The sequence below is a fragment of the Perna viridis genome, chromosome 5 (genome assembly GCF_037379345.1).
Source record: "Perna viridis isolate PV_CMFRI_1.1 ecotype Kerala chromosome 5, ASM3737934v1, whole genome shotgun sequence".
NCBI classification, from domain to species: Eukaryota; Metazoa; Mollusca; class Bivalvia; order Mytilida; family Mytilidae; genus Perna; species Perna viridis.
The window spans coordinates 48,954,546-48,970,551 of NC_142449.1; the positions used below are offsets into that span (position 1 = coordinate 48,954,546).

The 16,006-nt window shown below is 36.1% G+C and overlaps 1 protein-coding gene across 3 annotated transcripts; it reads right to left on the reverse strand.

Annotated features, from left to right (window-relative positions):
* Positions 1–3,499: 3,499 nt before the first annotated feature.
* On the reverse strand, positions 3,500–15,696 carry LOC148618068 (N-acetylglucosamine transporter UNC93A-like). Of its 3 annotated transcripts, none has more exons than XM_088585928.1 (6): positions 15,513–15,681; positions 12,716–12,777; positions 10,239–11,809; positions 9,636–9,771; positions 8,483–8,614; positions 3,500–8,178 (listed from the first exon to the last, which is right to left on the reverse strand). In XM_088585928.1, the coding sequence occupies exons 2-6, from the start codon at positions 12,723–12,725 to the stop codon at positions 7,937–7,939; spliced, it is 2,091 nt and encodes a 696-aa protein (XP_088442054.1). In that variant the 5' UTR covers positions 12,726–12,777; positions 15,513–15,681; the 3' UTR covers positions 3,500–7,936. The 3 variants fall into 3 exon arrangements, 1 of the variants encoding a protein (XP_088442054.1); XR_015922623.1 differs by having other exon boundaries at positions 8,161–8,178; positions 8,483–8,959; positions 15,513–15,696; XR_015922624.1 differs by lacking the exon at positions 3,500–8,178 and adding an exon at positions 8,800–8,959 and having other exon boundaries at positions 8,481–8,614; positions 15,513–15,696.
* Between the last annotated feature and the right edge of the window lie 310 nt (positions 15,697–16,006).

Below are 16,006 nucleotides of genomic sequence, written 5' to 3' on the forward strand. Positions count from 1 at the left end.
AGCGACTCGGACTCCATTAAAATAATAGGAGCATGGACCAGGTGCACCGGTAGGGTAAGCGTCCTCTGCTTTTCTAGAAACACCCGCTGAGTTGGTCACAAAAGTCAAGTCCGGGGTAGACGAAAGAGGAAAGGAAAACTGACACGTTGAACAAATCCGTTTTCATGGCGCAGATGGATACCCAGTAACGATCTCCGAGTTCATGATGACGACCATAAAACTTTTGTAGTGATGACTTCAATCTTGTAGCAACATAACCCTGCTCCAGAAGCCTATTGTTAGATTTCTAGCGCGATACAAAAAGTCTGGGTAGTCTCAGCAAGCTCTGGCATAACGTGTGAGTTGTGATATGAACACTCCATACGCAGGTGCTGCAAGGATGTTGCCACAGATGAAAGGAAATTTGACAATTTTGAACGAAAAGTCATCACGTTTGTCGTAAAGTGTGGTCAAAAGTTTTCCTTTACCATCGATTTCAAAGTGTAGGTCAAGATATGATGTTGACTTTACAGTGTCTGTAGTATCCTTTATCTCAAGTTCTTTGGGGTAGATGCGATATATCAAATCCCTAAAATTTTTAAGACTTTTTACTATTTTTTAAAGGTTATTCAATGGTGCATTTGTTGCGTTTCACCATATCTTCCTTTTTCTGCAGAACCAAAATTACCTGATTTGCTCAAACAGAATTTGCTACAAATCAAAGTTTGATCATAAATATCACGTGCACAAGACTTGTTTTTTTTTTCAACATTGATTGAATACAACGGCTACAATAATTAGCATTCATAGCTCTCAATTTTAAGGGTATTTTTGCAATTTTTAAGACAAAATTCTAAATTTGCATTTTCCCTTCACACATGCGAAATTGCTGAAAGACATAGTTGCTTTTCTATATGTAAGGTTTTTTAATAGATCAAAGACATAAGAATCAATAAATAAAGTTGAAAATAATTAATGGCATTAAAACAGTCCGAACAGGAAAGTATCCTTTGTGACTCGTGTTGGGGAGCTGTATTATTGTTGTTAGACTATTACTTACTCTCAATTTAACAATTTTTTTTTGTCTTTTATAATCTTCAATTTCTATTTAGTGTTGTATTTTATCATGTTTTCTACAGTATGTATGATGTACTTGGAATTTGATGTCTCTAAATTGTACTTATTATTTGATGTTTCGGTTTCGTTTTCGTTTTTGTTTTTATTTTTCTATATATTTGGCCCCGTGCAGGTCCGGGTGTTAAAAGAATAGGCCTGCAGCAGCGCTAAGCTTGTCGTATAAGGCGACTAAAAAGTGCTCAGAACCCTAGCCGGGGGCACGGGCGGTCTGCCCACAGAGCAACTGGGATGTGTGCCCCAGGTGGTGGAATGGGGTACCCCTTGCGTGTTACATGCTGGGGTTGTCAGGCTATAATAAGGAAAACCTGACCGCAAACCATAGTGGTGCACCGTGTTGGGGAAGATGCCACGTTCCTCGCACGTTAAAGAACCCTACTGTGGTATTCTCCCTGAGTAGGAACCATAGGGATCCGCCACAGGAGGCTAAATTGCCCGACCCTACCGACCTCCCCCTATTTCCAGTGGCAATCAAAATTGGTCGACCCCATTATCCTTGTGTCCCATCACTTTTTCATTTCATCACCACTTCATGTTCATTTTATCATCCACTTCATGTTCATCGTCTGAATATAGCTGAACTATTGCTGCTCGTGCGTTAAACCCCAACAAACAATCTTCAGATGCAAGTCATTTTAGTCATAGTAAGTCATCTAAATACATGTATATGTTTAGTTTATGAGCATATTTATTAAAGCCTTTCGATCAGAATATTGACGTAGATAACTTTTTGTTTCGATATCTTTCATGGTAAGTGTTAAATTTATCCGTTAAATGGTATGATCAAATTTCAACTGCCTGTTTGCTATTTTTTACTGTTCCTCACTTATCTTTTATCTTATTTGTAAAGAGCCCCGTGCAGGTCCGGGTGTTAAAAGAATAGGCCTGCAGCAGCGCTAAGCTTGTCGTATAAGGCGACTAAATAGTGCTCAGAAACCTAGCCGGGGGCTAGGCGCTCTGCCCACAGAGCAACTGGGATGTGTGCCCCAGGTGGTGGAATGGGGTACCCCTGGCGTGTTACATGCTGGGGTTGTCGGGCTATAATACGGAAAACCTGACCGCAAACCATAGTGGTGCAGCGTGTTGGGAAAGATGCCATGTTCCTCGCACGTTAAAGAACCCTGTTGTGGTATTCGATAGGAGTAGGAACCTTTGCGCTCCGCCACAGGAGGCTAAATTGCCCGACCTTACCCATCCCCCCTTTTTCCAGTGGCAATCAAAATTTGTCGACCCTATTGTCCTTGTGTCCCATCCTTTTTTTTCATTTCATGTTCATTTTATCATCCATTTCATGTTCATCGTCTGAATATAGCTGAAATATTGCTGCTCGGACGTTAAACCCCAACAAACAAACAAACAAATATTTGTAAAAGACCTTTTTCGACAGTTTGAACCAGAACTTGCCGAAACTACATTTTTAATCGCCCCGTGCAGGTCCGGGTGTTAAAAGAATAGGCCTGCAGCAGCGCTAAGCTTGTCGTATAACGCGACTAAATAGACTAAATAGATAGGAGTAGGAACCATAGGGCTCCGCCACAGAAGGCTAAATTGCCCGACCTTACCCATCCCCCCTTTTTCCAGTGGCAATCAAAATTTGTCGACCCTATTATCCTTGTGACCCATCCTTCTTTTTCATTTCATGTTCATTTTATCATCCATTTCATTTTCATTGTCTGAATATAGCTGAAATATTGCTGCTCGGACGTTAAACCCCAACAAACAAAACGAACAAACATTTTTAATCCATGCTAGTCCTCTTACAATTAGGCTTCTGAAACAGGACTAAGTTGCTACAAGGTTAAAGTTTGTTTTGTTTGTTGGGCAAAGGTTCCTACTCCTATCGAATACCACAGCAGGGTTCTTGAACGTGCGAGGAAGTGGCATCTTTCCCAACACGGTGCACCACTATGGTTTGCGGTCAGGTTATTATAGCCTGACAACCCCTGCATGTAACACGCCAGGGGTACCCCATTCCACCACCTGGGGCACACATCCCAGTTGCTCTGTGGGCAGAGTGCCTAGTCCCCGGCTAGGTTTCTGAGCACTATTTAGTCGCCTTATACGACAAGCTTAGCGCTGCTGTTGGCCTATTCTTTTAACACCCGGACCTGCACGGGGCACAAGTCATCAGCACATAAGTTCTATGGTCATCATCATGAACTTATTAATACTGTATCTATTTGCATCATGAAAACCGAGTTGAAACTTGATCCACTGTTGAACTTTTGCTCCCAGTTTTTATTTTACTTTTTTTTGTTTCTTTGTGCGTGTAATTTTTTTGGGTTTTTTTCGTATTTTTTGTTGTGTCTTTTCTATATCTGGATTGTGATTTATTGAACGTCTAATTCGGGTTCCCTTGACTATACAAATGTAGATCGAACACGACTTAAGACAAGATTTTTATTTCGAATTCAATATTTAAAATAAAAATATACAACAGGTCATTAACAGAAAGATGATACCAACACAACTGTGTTGCAAATGAAAGACTGAAATACTGCACCATTGAAAAGCAGCGTTCAAAATAATTGATATTACAATTTGTATTTGACAGTCAAATACAACCTGAATGAATTTAAAATGAAAACACATTTTCATATTTGTATGTACAAGACACGGTAAAAACTGTAAGTTGATAAAACACAAATTTTATTCGAAGAAATTATTTGCCAAATTTTGTACACGTGCCCTTACAAATATTTAAGTGGTGAAAACAGTTCTCTTACGTACATTTTCTTGAGTTGATACGTAATTGTCTCATTAACCAGGAATATGTTATTAACCAAACATTTTCCTTACTTTACAGTACGATTGAAACAGTGGCTGACAATAGAGATCCACGGGATACTCGGATACGTAATTATAATGTAAGAATAACAATAAAAAAAATAATCACCAAATTTGAAGCTTCAATGATTGTTTAATCATTATTACAATCAATATCATAAAGACACATGTACAATACCCTGATATTGTGTATAAGCATACTCTTGATCATTTGCACAAACTTTTGTTTCTTCTTAAAAAAAAATCAAAACATTCGACTAACCCTTGATACCCTGAAATAAAATGCAAATAAAGACATACACTTCAAAATAATTTTCCACCCCATTGTGTCCATAACTTTATTGGGTACAACTGCTAGTATTTGAAAGTTGTCCTTTACATCCTTACTGGTGTTTTGTGTGATGTATAGAAAGTTCAGACATACTGATCTTAGTTATCAAACATTAGATGGCAAGGTAAGGCTTAAGTGTATATAAGAATAATCAAAGGAACCGAGGTAATAGTGGTAATCAACACTACTGGACCAAATAATGACTGATATGACCATCCACAGTCATTTTGTGACTGATACAGACACATAATGTCTCAATCAACAATTTTTTTGTCCGTGAAAAACATTTTTCTACCACAACGGTAGAAAGTGTTGCATTAGTCATTTCTTGTCGATCTCAACATAATAAAATGTTTTGGTAGACATTTTTTGGCTATATTTTTGTTTGTTTGTTGGGGTTTAACGTCCGAGCAGCAATATTTTAGCTATATTCAGACGATGAACATGAAATTGATGATAAAATGAACATGAAATGATGATGGAATGAAAAAGGGATGGGACACAAGGACAGTGGGGTCGACAAATTTTGATTGCCACTGGAAATAGGGAGAGGTAGGTAGGGTCGGGCAATTTAGCCTCCTGTGGCGGAGCCCTATGGTTCCTACTGCGGGAGAATACCACAGTAGGGTTCTTGAACGTGCGAGGAACGTGGCATCTTTCCCAACACGGTGCACCACTATGGTTTGCGGTCAGGTTTTCCTTATAGCCTGACAACCCCAGCATGTAACGCGCCAGGGGTACCCCATTCCACCACCTGGGGCACACATCCCAGTTGCTCTGTGGGCAGAGCGCCTAGTCCCCGGCTAGGTTTCTGAGCACTATTTAGTCGCCTTATACGACAAGCTTAGCGCTGCTGCAGGCCTATTCTTTTAACACCCGGACCTGCACGGGGCACAAGTCATCAGCACATAAGTTCTATGGTCATCATCATGAACTTATTAATACTGTATCTATTTGCATCATGAAAACCGAGTTGAAAAATGATCCACTGTTGAACTTTTGCTCCCAGTTTTTATTTTACTTTTATTTGTTTCTTTGTGCGTGTAATTTTTTGGGTTTTTTTCGTATTTTTTGTTGTGTCTTTTCTATATCTGGATTGTGATTTATTGAACGTCTAATTCGGGTTCCCTTGACTATACAAATGTAGATCGAACACGACTTAAGACAAGATTTTTATTTCGAATTCAATATTTAAAATAAAAATATACAACAGGTCATTAACAGAAAGATGATACCAACACAACTGTGTTGCAAATGAAAGACTGAAATACTGCACCATTGAAAAGCAGCGTTCAAAATAATTGATATTACAATTTGTATTTGACAGTCAAATACAACCTGAATGAATTTAAAATGAAAACACATTTTCATATTTGTATGTACAAGACACGGTAAAAACTGTAAGTTGATAAAACACAAATTTTATTCGAAGAAATTATTTGCCAAATTTTGTACACGTGCCCTTACAAATATTTAAGTGGTGAAAACATAGTTCTCTTACGTACATTTTCTTGAGTTGATACGTAATTGTCTCATTAACCAGGAATATGTTATTAACCAAACATTTTCCTTATTTTACAGTACGATTGAAACAGTGGCTGACAATAGAGATCCACGGAATACTCAGATACGTAATTATAATGTAAGAATAACAATAAAAAAAATAATCACCAAATTTGAAGCTTCAATGATTGTTTAATCATTATTACAATCAATATCATAAAGACACATGTACAATACCCTGATATTGTGTATAAGCATACTCTTGATCATTTGCACAAACTTTTGTTTCTTCTTAAAAAAAAATCAAAACATTCGACTAACCCTTGATACCCTGAAATAAAATGCAAATAAAGACATACACTTCAAAATAATTTTCCACCCCATTGTGTCCATAACTTTATTGGGTACAACTGCTAGTATTTGAAAGTTGTCCTTTACATCCTTACTGGTGTTTTGTGTGATATATAGAAAGTTCAGACATACTGATCTTAGTTACCAAACATTAGATGGCAAGGTAAGGCTTAAGTGTATATAAGAATAATCAAAGGAACCGAGGTAATAGTGGTAATCAACACTACTGGACCAAATAATGACTGATATGACCATCCACAGTCATTTTGTGACTGATACAGACACATAATGTCTCAATCAACAATTTTTTTGTCCGTGAAAAACATTTTTCTACCACAACGGTAGAAAGTGTTGCATTAGTCATTTCTTGTCGATCTCAACATAATAAAATGTTTTGATAGACATTTTTTGGCTATATTTTTGTTTGTTTGTTGGGGTTTAACGTCCGAGCAGCAATATTTTAGCTATATTCAGACGATGAACATGAAATTGATGATAAAATGAACATGAAATGATGATGGAATGAAAAAGGGATGGGACACAAGGACAGTGGGGTCGACAAATTTTGATTGCCACTGGAAATAGGGAGAGGTAGGTAGGGTCGGACAATTTAGCCTCCTGTGGCGGAGCCCTATGGTTCCTACTGCGGGAGAATACCACAGTAGGGTTCTTGAACGTGCGAGGAACGTGGCATCACGGTGCACCACTATGGTTTGCGGTCAGGTTTTCCTTATTATAGCCTGACAACCCCAGCATGTAACACGTCAGGTGTACCCCATTCCACCACCTGGGGCATCTCAGTTGCTCTGTGAGCGCCCTTGGCCCCCGGCTAGGGTTCTAAGCACTATTTAGTCGCCTAACGACAGGCATAGCGCTGCTGCAGGCCTATTCTTTTAACATTTTTTGGTTATAAATGAGACAACATATGACATTTGACAAATACTTTAAAGCAATTTAAACATACATTCATTTGTCGAATATCCTTTCCATCCACTCGTTTATTTTTCATTAGGTTGGTTTTCAAACTGTATCTATTCCATCCTTCGTACAAGTATGATTTGTTTCAATAAAACTCCTTAAAAATGAAACCACGATCATATAAGTTGCTATATATATCAACTCATTTATTGTTGCCGATTCCCAATTCGTGAAAGAACTTATATACAAGATAGAAATAACTATATATGAAGTGTAGCATAAAAGCACTGCATGAAGTGTACTTACTATTAATCTACATCTTTCCAGCCCTACAGGAAACATGATAATGTTGCAAATCAATTCTATGAGAATTATTGCTATTATATACATATCAAAACATGATTCAACGTGAAACATTATATATAATTAAATATATATTCATTAAAAAACTCATATTTGAGACAGTATTTTTAATTCAACCTGACTCGCATGGCAGAGTAAAAATATTATGTACATAAACATTATGATTTACGTATGATACTTGTTCAAACAAAATGCAAGATTCTAAATGACTAAAACTATATAAAAAGCCAGTTTCTCTCTCGTGTCTGTTATATTATTAAAGGAAGTCGACATTCGTTTAAGACTTGTCACACATTGGATATATGTTATAACAATTGTCATTGTCTACATTATTCATAATGTCAACAAACGGTTATTTGTTATGAGAAATTCCCATTAAAAAAACAAACAGACTTTCAGGAGCAAGCCTCCGAAGAGAGTGATCTTTTTTTCCAGAAAGCATTCCTAATACCATCATCAACATACCACAAAACAGATACTAACGTAATATTCAAATTTAGTGATAAAAATCGGAACATTATAACTAATTACAAGAACTTAATCGATGACAAGATTTAAGGTGTAAGTCTCTCAATACTTGATCTCGTCATCTATTTCTTTGGCCAGTTTGTCTGTGCGATACCTTCGTACTATCTCTGAAGCAACGTAGACAACAGTTCCAGAGAGACAGATTGCAAACAGTATGTACATCTTGTTTGTCATACATAGACTACTGGAATAGGCAAATCCAATAGTCATTCCAAGACCGTTTACTACACGTAATGAAGCAAAGGCTTCTTCTAGTTGGTCGGGGAATAAAGTACTCACAACACCTGAAAGTGGAAAATAGAATAACTACAATTTGCATTTGTAATGATATAAATACCATGAACTAAATTGTAATAATTAACATAACTTTTTTAACAAGAAAGTATGATTGCCTGTATAAAGTTTCTTTAGATTCAACTTTGATTCTCACAAAACAATAATAAACGTCCTTTGTTACATTGTCTGCAATTAGGTGCGTTCTGTTTCATCTTATATTTACGCAAAAACACACATGAAATAGAGTAAATTCAAATGCATGTATTAAATCGTTTACAATGCAAAACGTAAGTGTTTCCGTTGAACACTTACAATTGACTTGAGACATCCAGATACCGTCCCCAATACCCCAGGCACCCAGTAGGATGAAGAAGTAATACAGCTGGTTTGGATCTGGTACCCACGTCAACATCACCGCTAGGAGAATCAGGTGGATTATGGTAGCTGTGAAAGAAAGAAACCAAACTAGAATTCTGAGCAGTAAATTGTAGAAGTTTAGAAATACAACGCGAAAGCTTAATTGTTCCCCCCTTTTACTTAAGCTTTATTTTGGAAACAATACCTGACCACCGTCGATCAGTCAAGCAAGTTTCCAGAACACCGGAAGCAGATAAAAAGTTTACACTCACCGTCTTCTTCTAAGAGAGACAAAACCGGTTTGGGCCATTCATATTACGGGACCATCAGGGTTTTCTCCGAGATTTCCAAACCTCTGGTGATATTTCTGGATTAAATCCGGCAAATTCCTGTCTGACAAGATTGCCAGTTGTGTTTATTAAACACGCAGAACTGAAATTAGAAGATTACTTAATTCAGCATCTTGTTTGGCTGGCTACAGCTGCCCAGGACAGGAAATATCTGCAACCTTTCTACTTCAAACAATGGCTTAATCTGAAAGCAACTTTTAATTAGTCAACTAAGAAAACCTGAAAGAAAAATTCCTTTTCTTATTATATTTTGCTTTTCCTTAATGTTTTAAAGGAAAAGAACATTAAACTTTTCCTAAGCGGATATTTTGATTGCAGTTTTCATTTAATACATTTAGCGATGTCTCATTTGCATACATTTTTAGCCTTCTCCATCGTGTTTTAAATTTTAAATAAAGCTTTGATATGCTGCATGAACAAAGTTGCTACTAATATCCATTTCATAAAAAATAAGTTTGTTTTAAAAAATCTAGTACAAGGGAAGCTATATCGTGCATTTTTTGTTAATTTTTGACGCCATGGAACAAAAACATTGACCGAATTCGCCTGTCATTTTTCTTCTAGCAACCTTGAAATCATATTCCTGGATGATAGCACAGATTGCATACAAGACATAAAATTTATACAATTGAAAATCTTTTCTCAATACTTTCATGTCTGGAAAATACTGAGAAAGGGTTATATATTAAAATATGATAAACTGCAAATGAAACCAAAGGCAAGGCCAAAACATGCAGGAGAAAGCAAAATCAAATTACCTATTGAAATCAGGGTAACATTTCCAACATGTTTTTCTATCCTTCCACCAATGAAGGAGCTTATACTGCCACAGATTCCAAAGCATATCATTGTATAACCAACCATGTGGATTCCAAAAGGGCATGTAATAAAGGCCTGAAACATAAAATAGAGTAAAATGAGATACCATACTAGAAAAATTAAGTAATGACACTTGATATAAATAAATATTATAAGTATATCATTTTAAGAAGTTTCTTTTCTAGCAGCTGATATCTGAACAATCAAAAAGGTGATAATACGTTTTGTAGTGATAAAAAGTAACTGCTAGTATATTATTAACGTCATCAACCTAACATTGTTTGAAGCTATCAGAACTTTTATTTCTCAAAATGCATTGCACAGCAGTACATAAAATCGGTTCAATTCATGTCTGCATCTATTGCAAATAAGGAATTATAATATCTCTAGCAAAAATCACAAACGTAGTTCTCTCTCTCATGATTGAAAGAAATTATCTTTTTTTACCTTTCTCATTTCAAATTCCAAACAACTACCGAGAGCTGGGAGAAGCAGAAGAATATGCCATAATATCTGCTAGTAATATGGAAAGATTATTTTACCTTTGTCATTTCTGCCATAACAAATCCCAACTCCATATTACTGTACAGAAATATGATGAAGCATGAGAGGAAACGGACATCCACAATACATCGAAGAACCGCAGTTGCTTGGCAACTAAGGCGTGTAATACTGACACGATTTGTTCGATAGTTCTTCAACTGGTCCATCAACAGCATTGGTAAAACAAGAGAAAGGACGGTAGCAACACCATAGATACCTAACAAATTGTATCTTGCATCTGATTCAACAGTCACAGTTTCTTGTGTAATTTTGTAAGAATGACAGTATTGAGCTCCACATATACTTGTTGATTCATGGCCCGTAATTTCGATACTTGAATTTTGATTTCTTAAATACCGAAATATCGCAGTATTGTTCTTTGAGATCTTAGATTCTGGTACATTCGTGTCTTTAAATAGCACAACAGATGAGATCAAATTTCCAACAACTACCGAGAGCTGAAAGAAGCAGAAAAATATGCCAAAATATTTGCCGGCTATGTGGACGGTTCGTTTGTCGTTTCTTATTGCATTCGATCTGGCTAAATAGGTGATGTAGGTGCTTATTGCATTCCACATCACGGCTGCACCAGCACCTTGAAGAATTGAAATGGGAATCATGATATACAACTCTGGTACAACATTTGCAGCAACAAAAAGTAAATGAGCAACTATAGCGATCAAAAAACACTTTTTCGGTCTGAATTGCTGAATGAGACTAGGGGTAAATATGCTTAAAACAGTAAATGCACCACAACTGCCTGTTAGAGAATACAATCCCACACCACCTTCGTGATTCAGACTGCTTTGGAGATTCCTCAATGAAGAAAATGCAGCATTCATCAAAGCAACACTGAAACTCATGACTAGGAGGTTCTTGATTTCGTTCCCCTCAAACAAGGACTCGGTTTCCGCTACCTCTATTTGAGGTTGGTCTGGGATCTGATTTATAACAACAGGAAGGATAGTGGATCCCTTCATCGAGCTCTTACAAGAGATATCTTGGCTTAAGCTCAACATTGCATTCTTGCATACACGCTCCAGTCTTCTTGTGCTTGGACTCGGGCAAGAGTATTCATCAATGTAGGCAGTACTTTCCCAGGGAGGCTCTTCGTTGTCATGTGAGAAATGAGGTACTATTTCGACAACTGAAACTTCAAATTCTTTGTTCTTTCCTTGAGATTCTTCAAAATATTTTTGAATGTTGATTTTCATGTAGTCAATTTCATCATTGTCATTACTTACGTCAGGTAACAGACGTGAAGATGTTTGATTTTCCAGTTTCTCGGCATCAGTGTCTGCAGGAGGGTTTTCGGATTCGTTTGGGGTCGACTCCAAAATGTCTTCACTTTCTTCCCAGATTTTATTTTTGTCTTTTGCTAATAAGGGGACATCACTTCCAACACTTGAGAATGTATCGGTATAATGGGGATTATGTAGACTGGCTAACTTGTCATTCTCTACACTGTAATCTGCAGAGTTATCGATCTTGTTGTATGTCCCTTCGGAAAACATTTCAGATGAACTGGAATGCGAGACAATGTCTTTATCAGTTCCACCATGATCCATATCTGTAAAATTATCAATATGTTTTTGTTGTTTTTTGTGGTTCTTTTTTTATTTCTTTTTTCCTTTAATAATCAGATTTTGAATACATTTATAATACATTTTGTCTAAATTATGTACCAAACATGAAAGTGTAACAGTAGATTGAAATAGAAACTTTTTCAAACTTGTGAGGAAAGATGTTCAATATATAATCATTCAAACAGAACTTCTAATTTGTTATCTTCACAGGTGATGATGTTTAGGTGAATACAAAGCAGGCTTAAATGTTATAAAACAAAAATGCTTCAATTAAATGCTTTAATAGTTTCACTAAATAACGTATTCTAGTAGTCATAAGTGGTAGAAAGAATGCGTTATTGCTACCATGAATGATCTCTGCTGAAACTTTTACACGGTTCAGATGCTTTTCAGACATCATTCGATATTCATCTTTTCAGCTGTTTCTTAAATTAGTTTAAGCTGATCCACTAACTACTATCTGGATTGCATTACATTATGCATGACTTGTATGTACTAATTGTGAGAATTTCAAGAGGAAACCATTTTTTGTTTACAAATGAGTGCAATGTTGGTGGTAATTGTTTATGACGTTGATAAGGGTTCATTACTGTTCCATCTACTGTAAAAATGGAACAGAATGAAATAAAAAACGGGAAGTTGGTATCAGCGACCAAAATCGCTTACAACGTATGCCCCGTCCATGTATAGCCAAATTTGAAATTTGAAGTCTAGATAATTGAAAGTCGGACGGGCAAACAATGTTGATTTAAATATACTACTAACTCATTAATTGCAAGGCTTCTACAAGTTTTATTTTTGCATTTACACTGATGTCGCTTTTAAGTACTAGGTATACCAAATCAACCATTCTAGTATGCTCATTCTTTTCTACATCTTAATTCACTTACCGCTATTCATGTTCAGGACTGGAACTGCACAAAGCTAGAACGTCTCCAAATTTTATTTTTTCCTAGAAATATAACAAATAGCAAGTGAACGTTTGCTTCGGGCAAAGTTTGTAAGTCACAAACGCTAGTGACTATAGGGGTTCATTTATACGTCATTGGCAATAAGGCCATCTCTATGTTCACCAATGAGTGTGTCGATATCAAATTTCAGTCTTACTTATCATCATGCTACACCTGGGAAGAAGGGATGGCTGTAGGGAATAGCGTCACCTTTACTAGGTTCATCAGAGGTCATTTACCATATCGCGTATAATAAATACCCTGCACTCCAAAGGTACCCTGATAACTTCTTTGTTTTATTATCGATTTGCATGAGAAACTGACTGGAACAGTTTGCATAACAAATGATCAGAAAAAATATCGTGATTATAATATTTATACATGGTTTGCTACAAAATTTATCTGATCATACGTGTTTTAGTAATGTCCACATAGCTTATTTTAAATCAGTTTAAAAATGTTTTATAGTATTGAATTATTTAAGTCTTTTGCTTGCGCGTTATATCTGCAATTGGAAATTTGCTTACACGTATATACGTTCGACTTAAGTAAATTGCACACATGTATATTGACTTCATTTGTTCTATAAATCCTGGTTTTGAAATGATCGTCATATTTGAGATCAATTACCGGGCGAACAAAAACGGGTTTAAAATTTTCTGTTAGGCAGAGTTTGCTTAAATTTATTTGTATCTAAAACACCGTCTTATTAAGTAGCTCAAAGTAAGTAAAGCTACTGATAAGCTTAAATCTTGTTTTATAATGGTTTTACTGCGTTTTAATCTTTTTAATCAAAATAAAAAAAAGATAGCTGGGAACGTGCGAGGTATGAAGATTCATTTGATGTTATTGCAGACACACCTTTGATGGAGCTTACATACTTTGTTTCAATAGTATACCAGTAGCTGATGAAACTTTTTTTTCGCTTGTGTTTCTGTGAACATGACTGATCAGGGTTTCAAAATCTATAAAAGTTTCATTTCGAAGCTCTTTTCATATTGATTTTTAGTCCTCAATGGTTTTCAAGGGCGCGCTGTATGAAACGTTTCGTAACAGATGTGAACGGTGTGAATGTGAACGTTACAAAGTTCCGTAGTATATTCTATCAATCACAATTAAAAAATTGTATGTGATGTACTTGGTCTATATATCTATTCTAAATTAAATACACAATTTGATTGATTGGTTAATCGAATGATTGATTGGCTTTACTTTGGCATTCATTTGTACACAATTCATGTACTTTAGGACAAGACTTTATGATCATTGACTATTGACGTTGGGTCTGATAATTTGGGTAGCTCTTACATAAGGAATATCTGCAACAGCAGGTATTGTCGCCCAGATGAAAACATTATTCTGATTCCAAGCTAACCCAAAGCCACTCCATATCAAAAATAGAATGTCTGTTGATGAAAAACGGTAATTTCCTATATAGCCTTTGATTGGATCGAATTCGTTAGCCCTCGCAACGCGCACGCTACCAAGACATCGAGGCAGTTTGTGCGATTCATAAGCAAAACGAACATACTAAAGAAGTAGGCCTATATGTTTCAATTAGCCAGCAGAATATTCATATAGTGTAATTTATAGACGGATGTCCTCAATTCTAATTCAAGTCAGAGTCAAAGATTGTATACATTCAAGTCTTGCTCTTTATTAAAACAAGTAACGACTCATGATGGGCATGATTACATAACACAACAGTTAATGATCATTAAATGTATAATGATTATGTATATTTGACTGACATTTTACAGTATGTCTTAAGTTTAATTCCCTTTCCTGTAAAAAATGACAGATTGTATTGTTGTAGTTATATTAGTATTATAATACGTCCACGTGATGTCTCAGCTTATATACAACATTTTCATTACAGCTGCTTCTCATGTAGAACAAACGTGACGTCCTTGTCGTTTATGTACTCTAAAGCGGGTGTTCTTAGCTACATATGAAATAATTAAAGTAACTCCTCACGTAGGACTTACATAACTTGTACTGCTAAGTTACTGTCTTGGAGTGGTCGCTATAGCGGGGTTAAAGTACAACAGGTTGGATTCGGGACTTGAAAGTACACTGAGCGTAAAAGCGACATAAAACTGTCCTCCCAATTTAACTACACGCATTAGAATTTGCAGCAGTACATGAAAGGTAATAACAAAATTAGCGAATGGGAATCATTTTTCCAATGGATCGATCGATGTATTTCCGTAAACTAATTCCTGTATTTTCACATCGATTGATCTGGTATGACCGGGTTACACATTTATAAATACCATAGAAATCCGGTTGTAACCAGTTGATGCTGCCTTTATAATGACTATTTATCCATTTTCATATGTCATGATAAGTACTTATTTTCACTGAATCAACGGAACACTATGATACTTAAAGTGATGCAATGAGGGAATTTAAACAACAAAATGCTTTAATAGTGAGAATTTATGCAAACCAAAACAGGCGTGAAATATTAGTATTCCTCATCATGATCATATCGTGGCTATCCATATAGATAAATTTTACCCGATTTTGTGTGAACTTAATGTGGGGAGTAAGCTGATACAAATACACAATGATCATTAAAAAGCAGACGACAACGAAACAACACAAAGAAAATCTTGAACGCGCTGACCCGGAAATTATAATCAGCTGTTTTTAAACCTACCATTGCATAATTTACAAATATAAGCTATAATGACTACTTCACATATTTATTGGAATTTCAATTCTAACTTACCCTTTTACTGTGAAATTCTTTAGAATAAGAGTACGTCTTTATGATCCTAGGCTCGAGCTTATAATGGTATGTAGCGATCAGTGTTTATATAGCTCTGCGCATGCTACTGGCGATTAATCCATACAGATGGAAAAGCAGCCTATCTTTCTACATTACAAAATCGTTACAAGCAGCTTGAGGATTTTTATTAAAGGGAAATGAAGGATTTGGGATATTAAAGTGGCTGCACATGCAAATAAATAATTGATTTAATTTTACATGGTAGTGTTCCCATAGCCAGAGTTTCTCAGTCTTACCCCTATAAGGTAGTGTAACAGCCTATTGTTGGCTAGGGAAAACTGGCTACAACCAGTTCTCGCTATTCAATCATTCTGCGATGAACTTCACATAAGTTCAAATTTAGGGGTTCAAATACGGGTCGTTTTCTTAAAATTTGTCCTTGATTTCTATTGTTTTCGGGTCCAATATTAAGAATATTATGTAATGTCATGAAA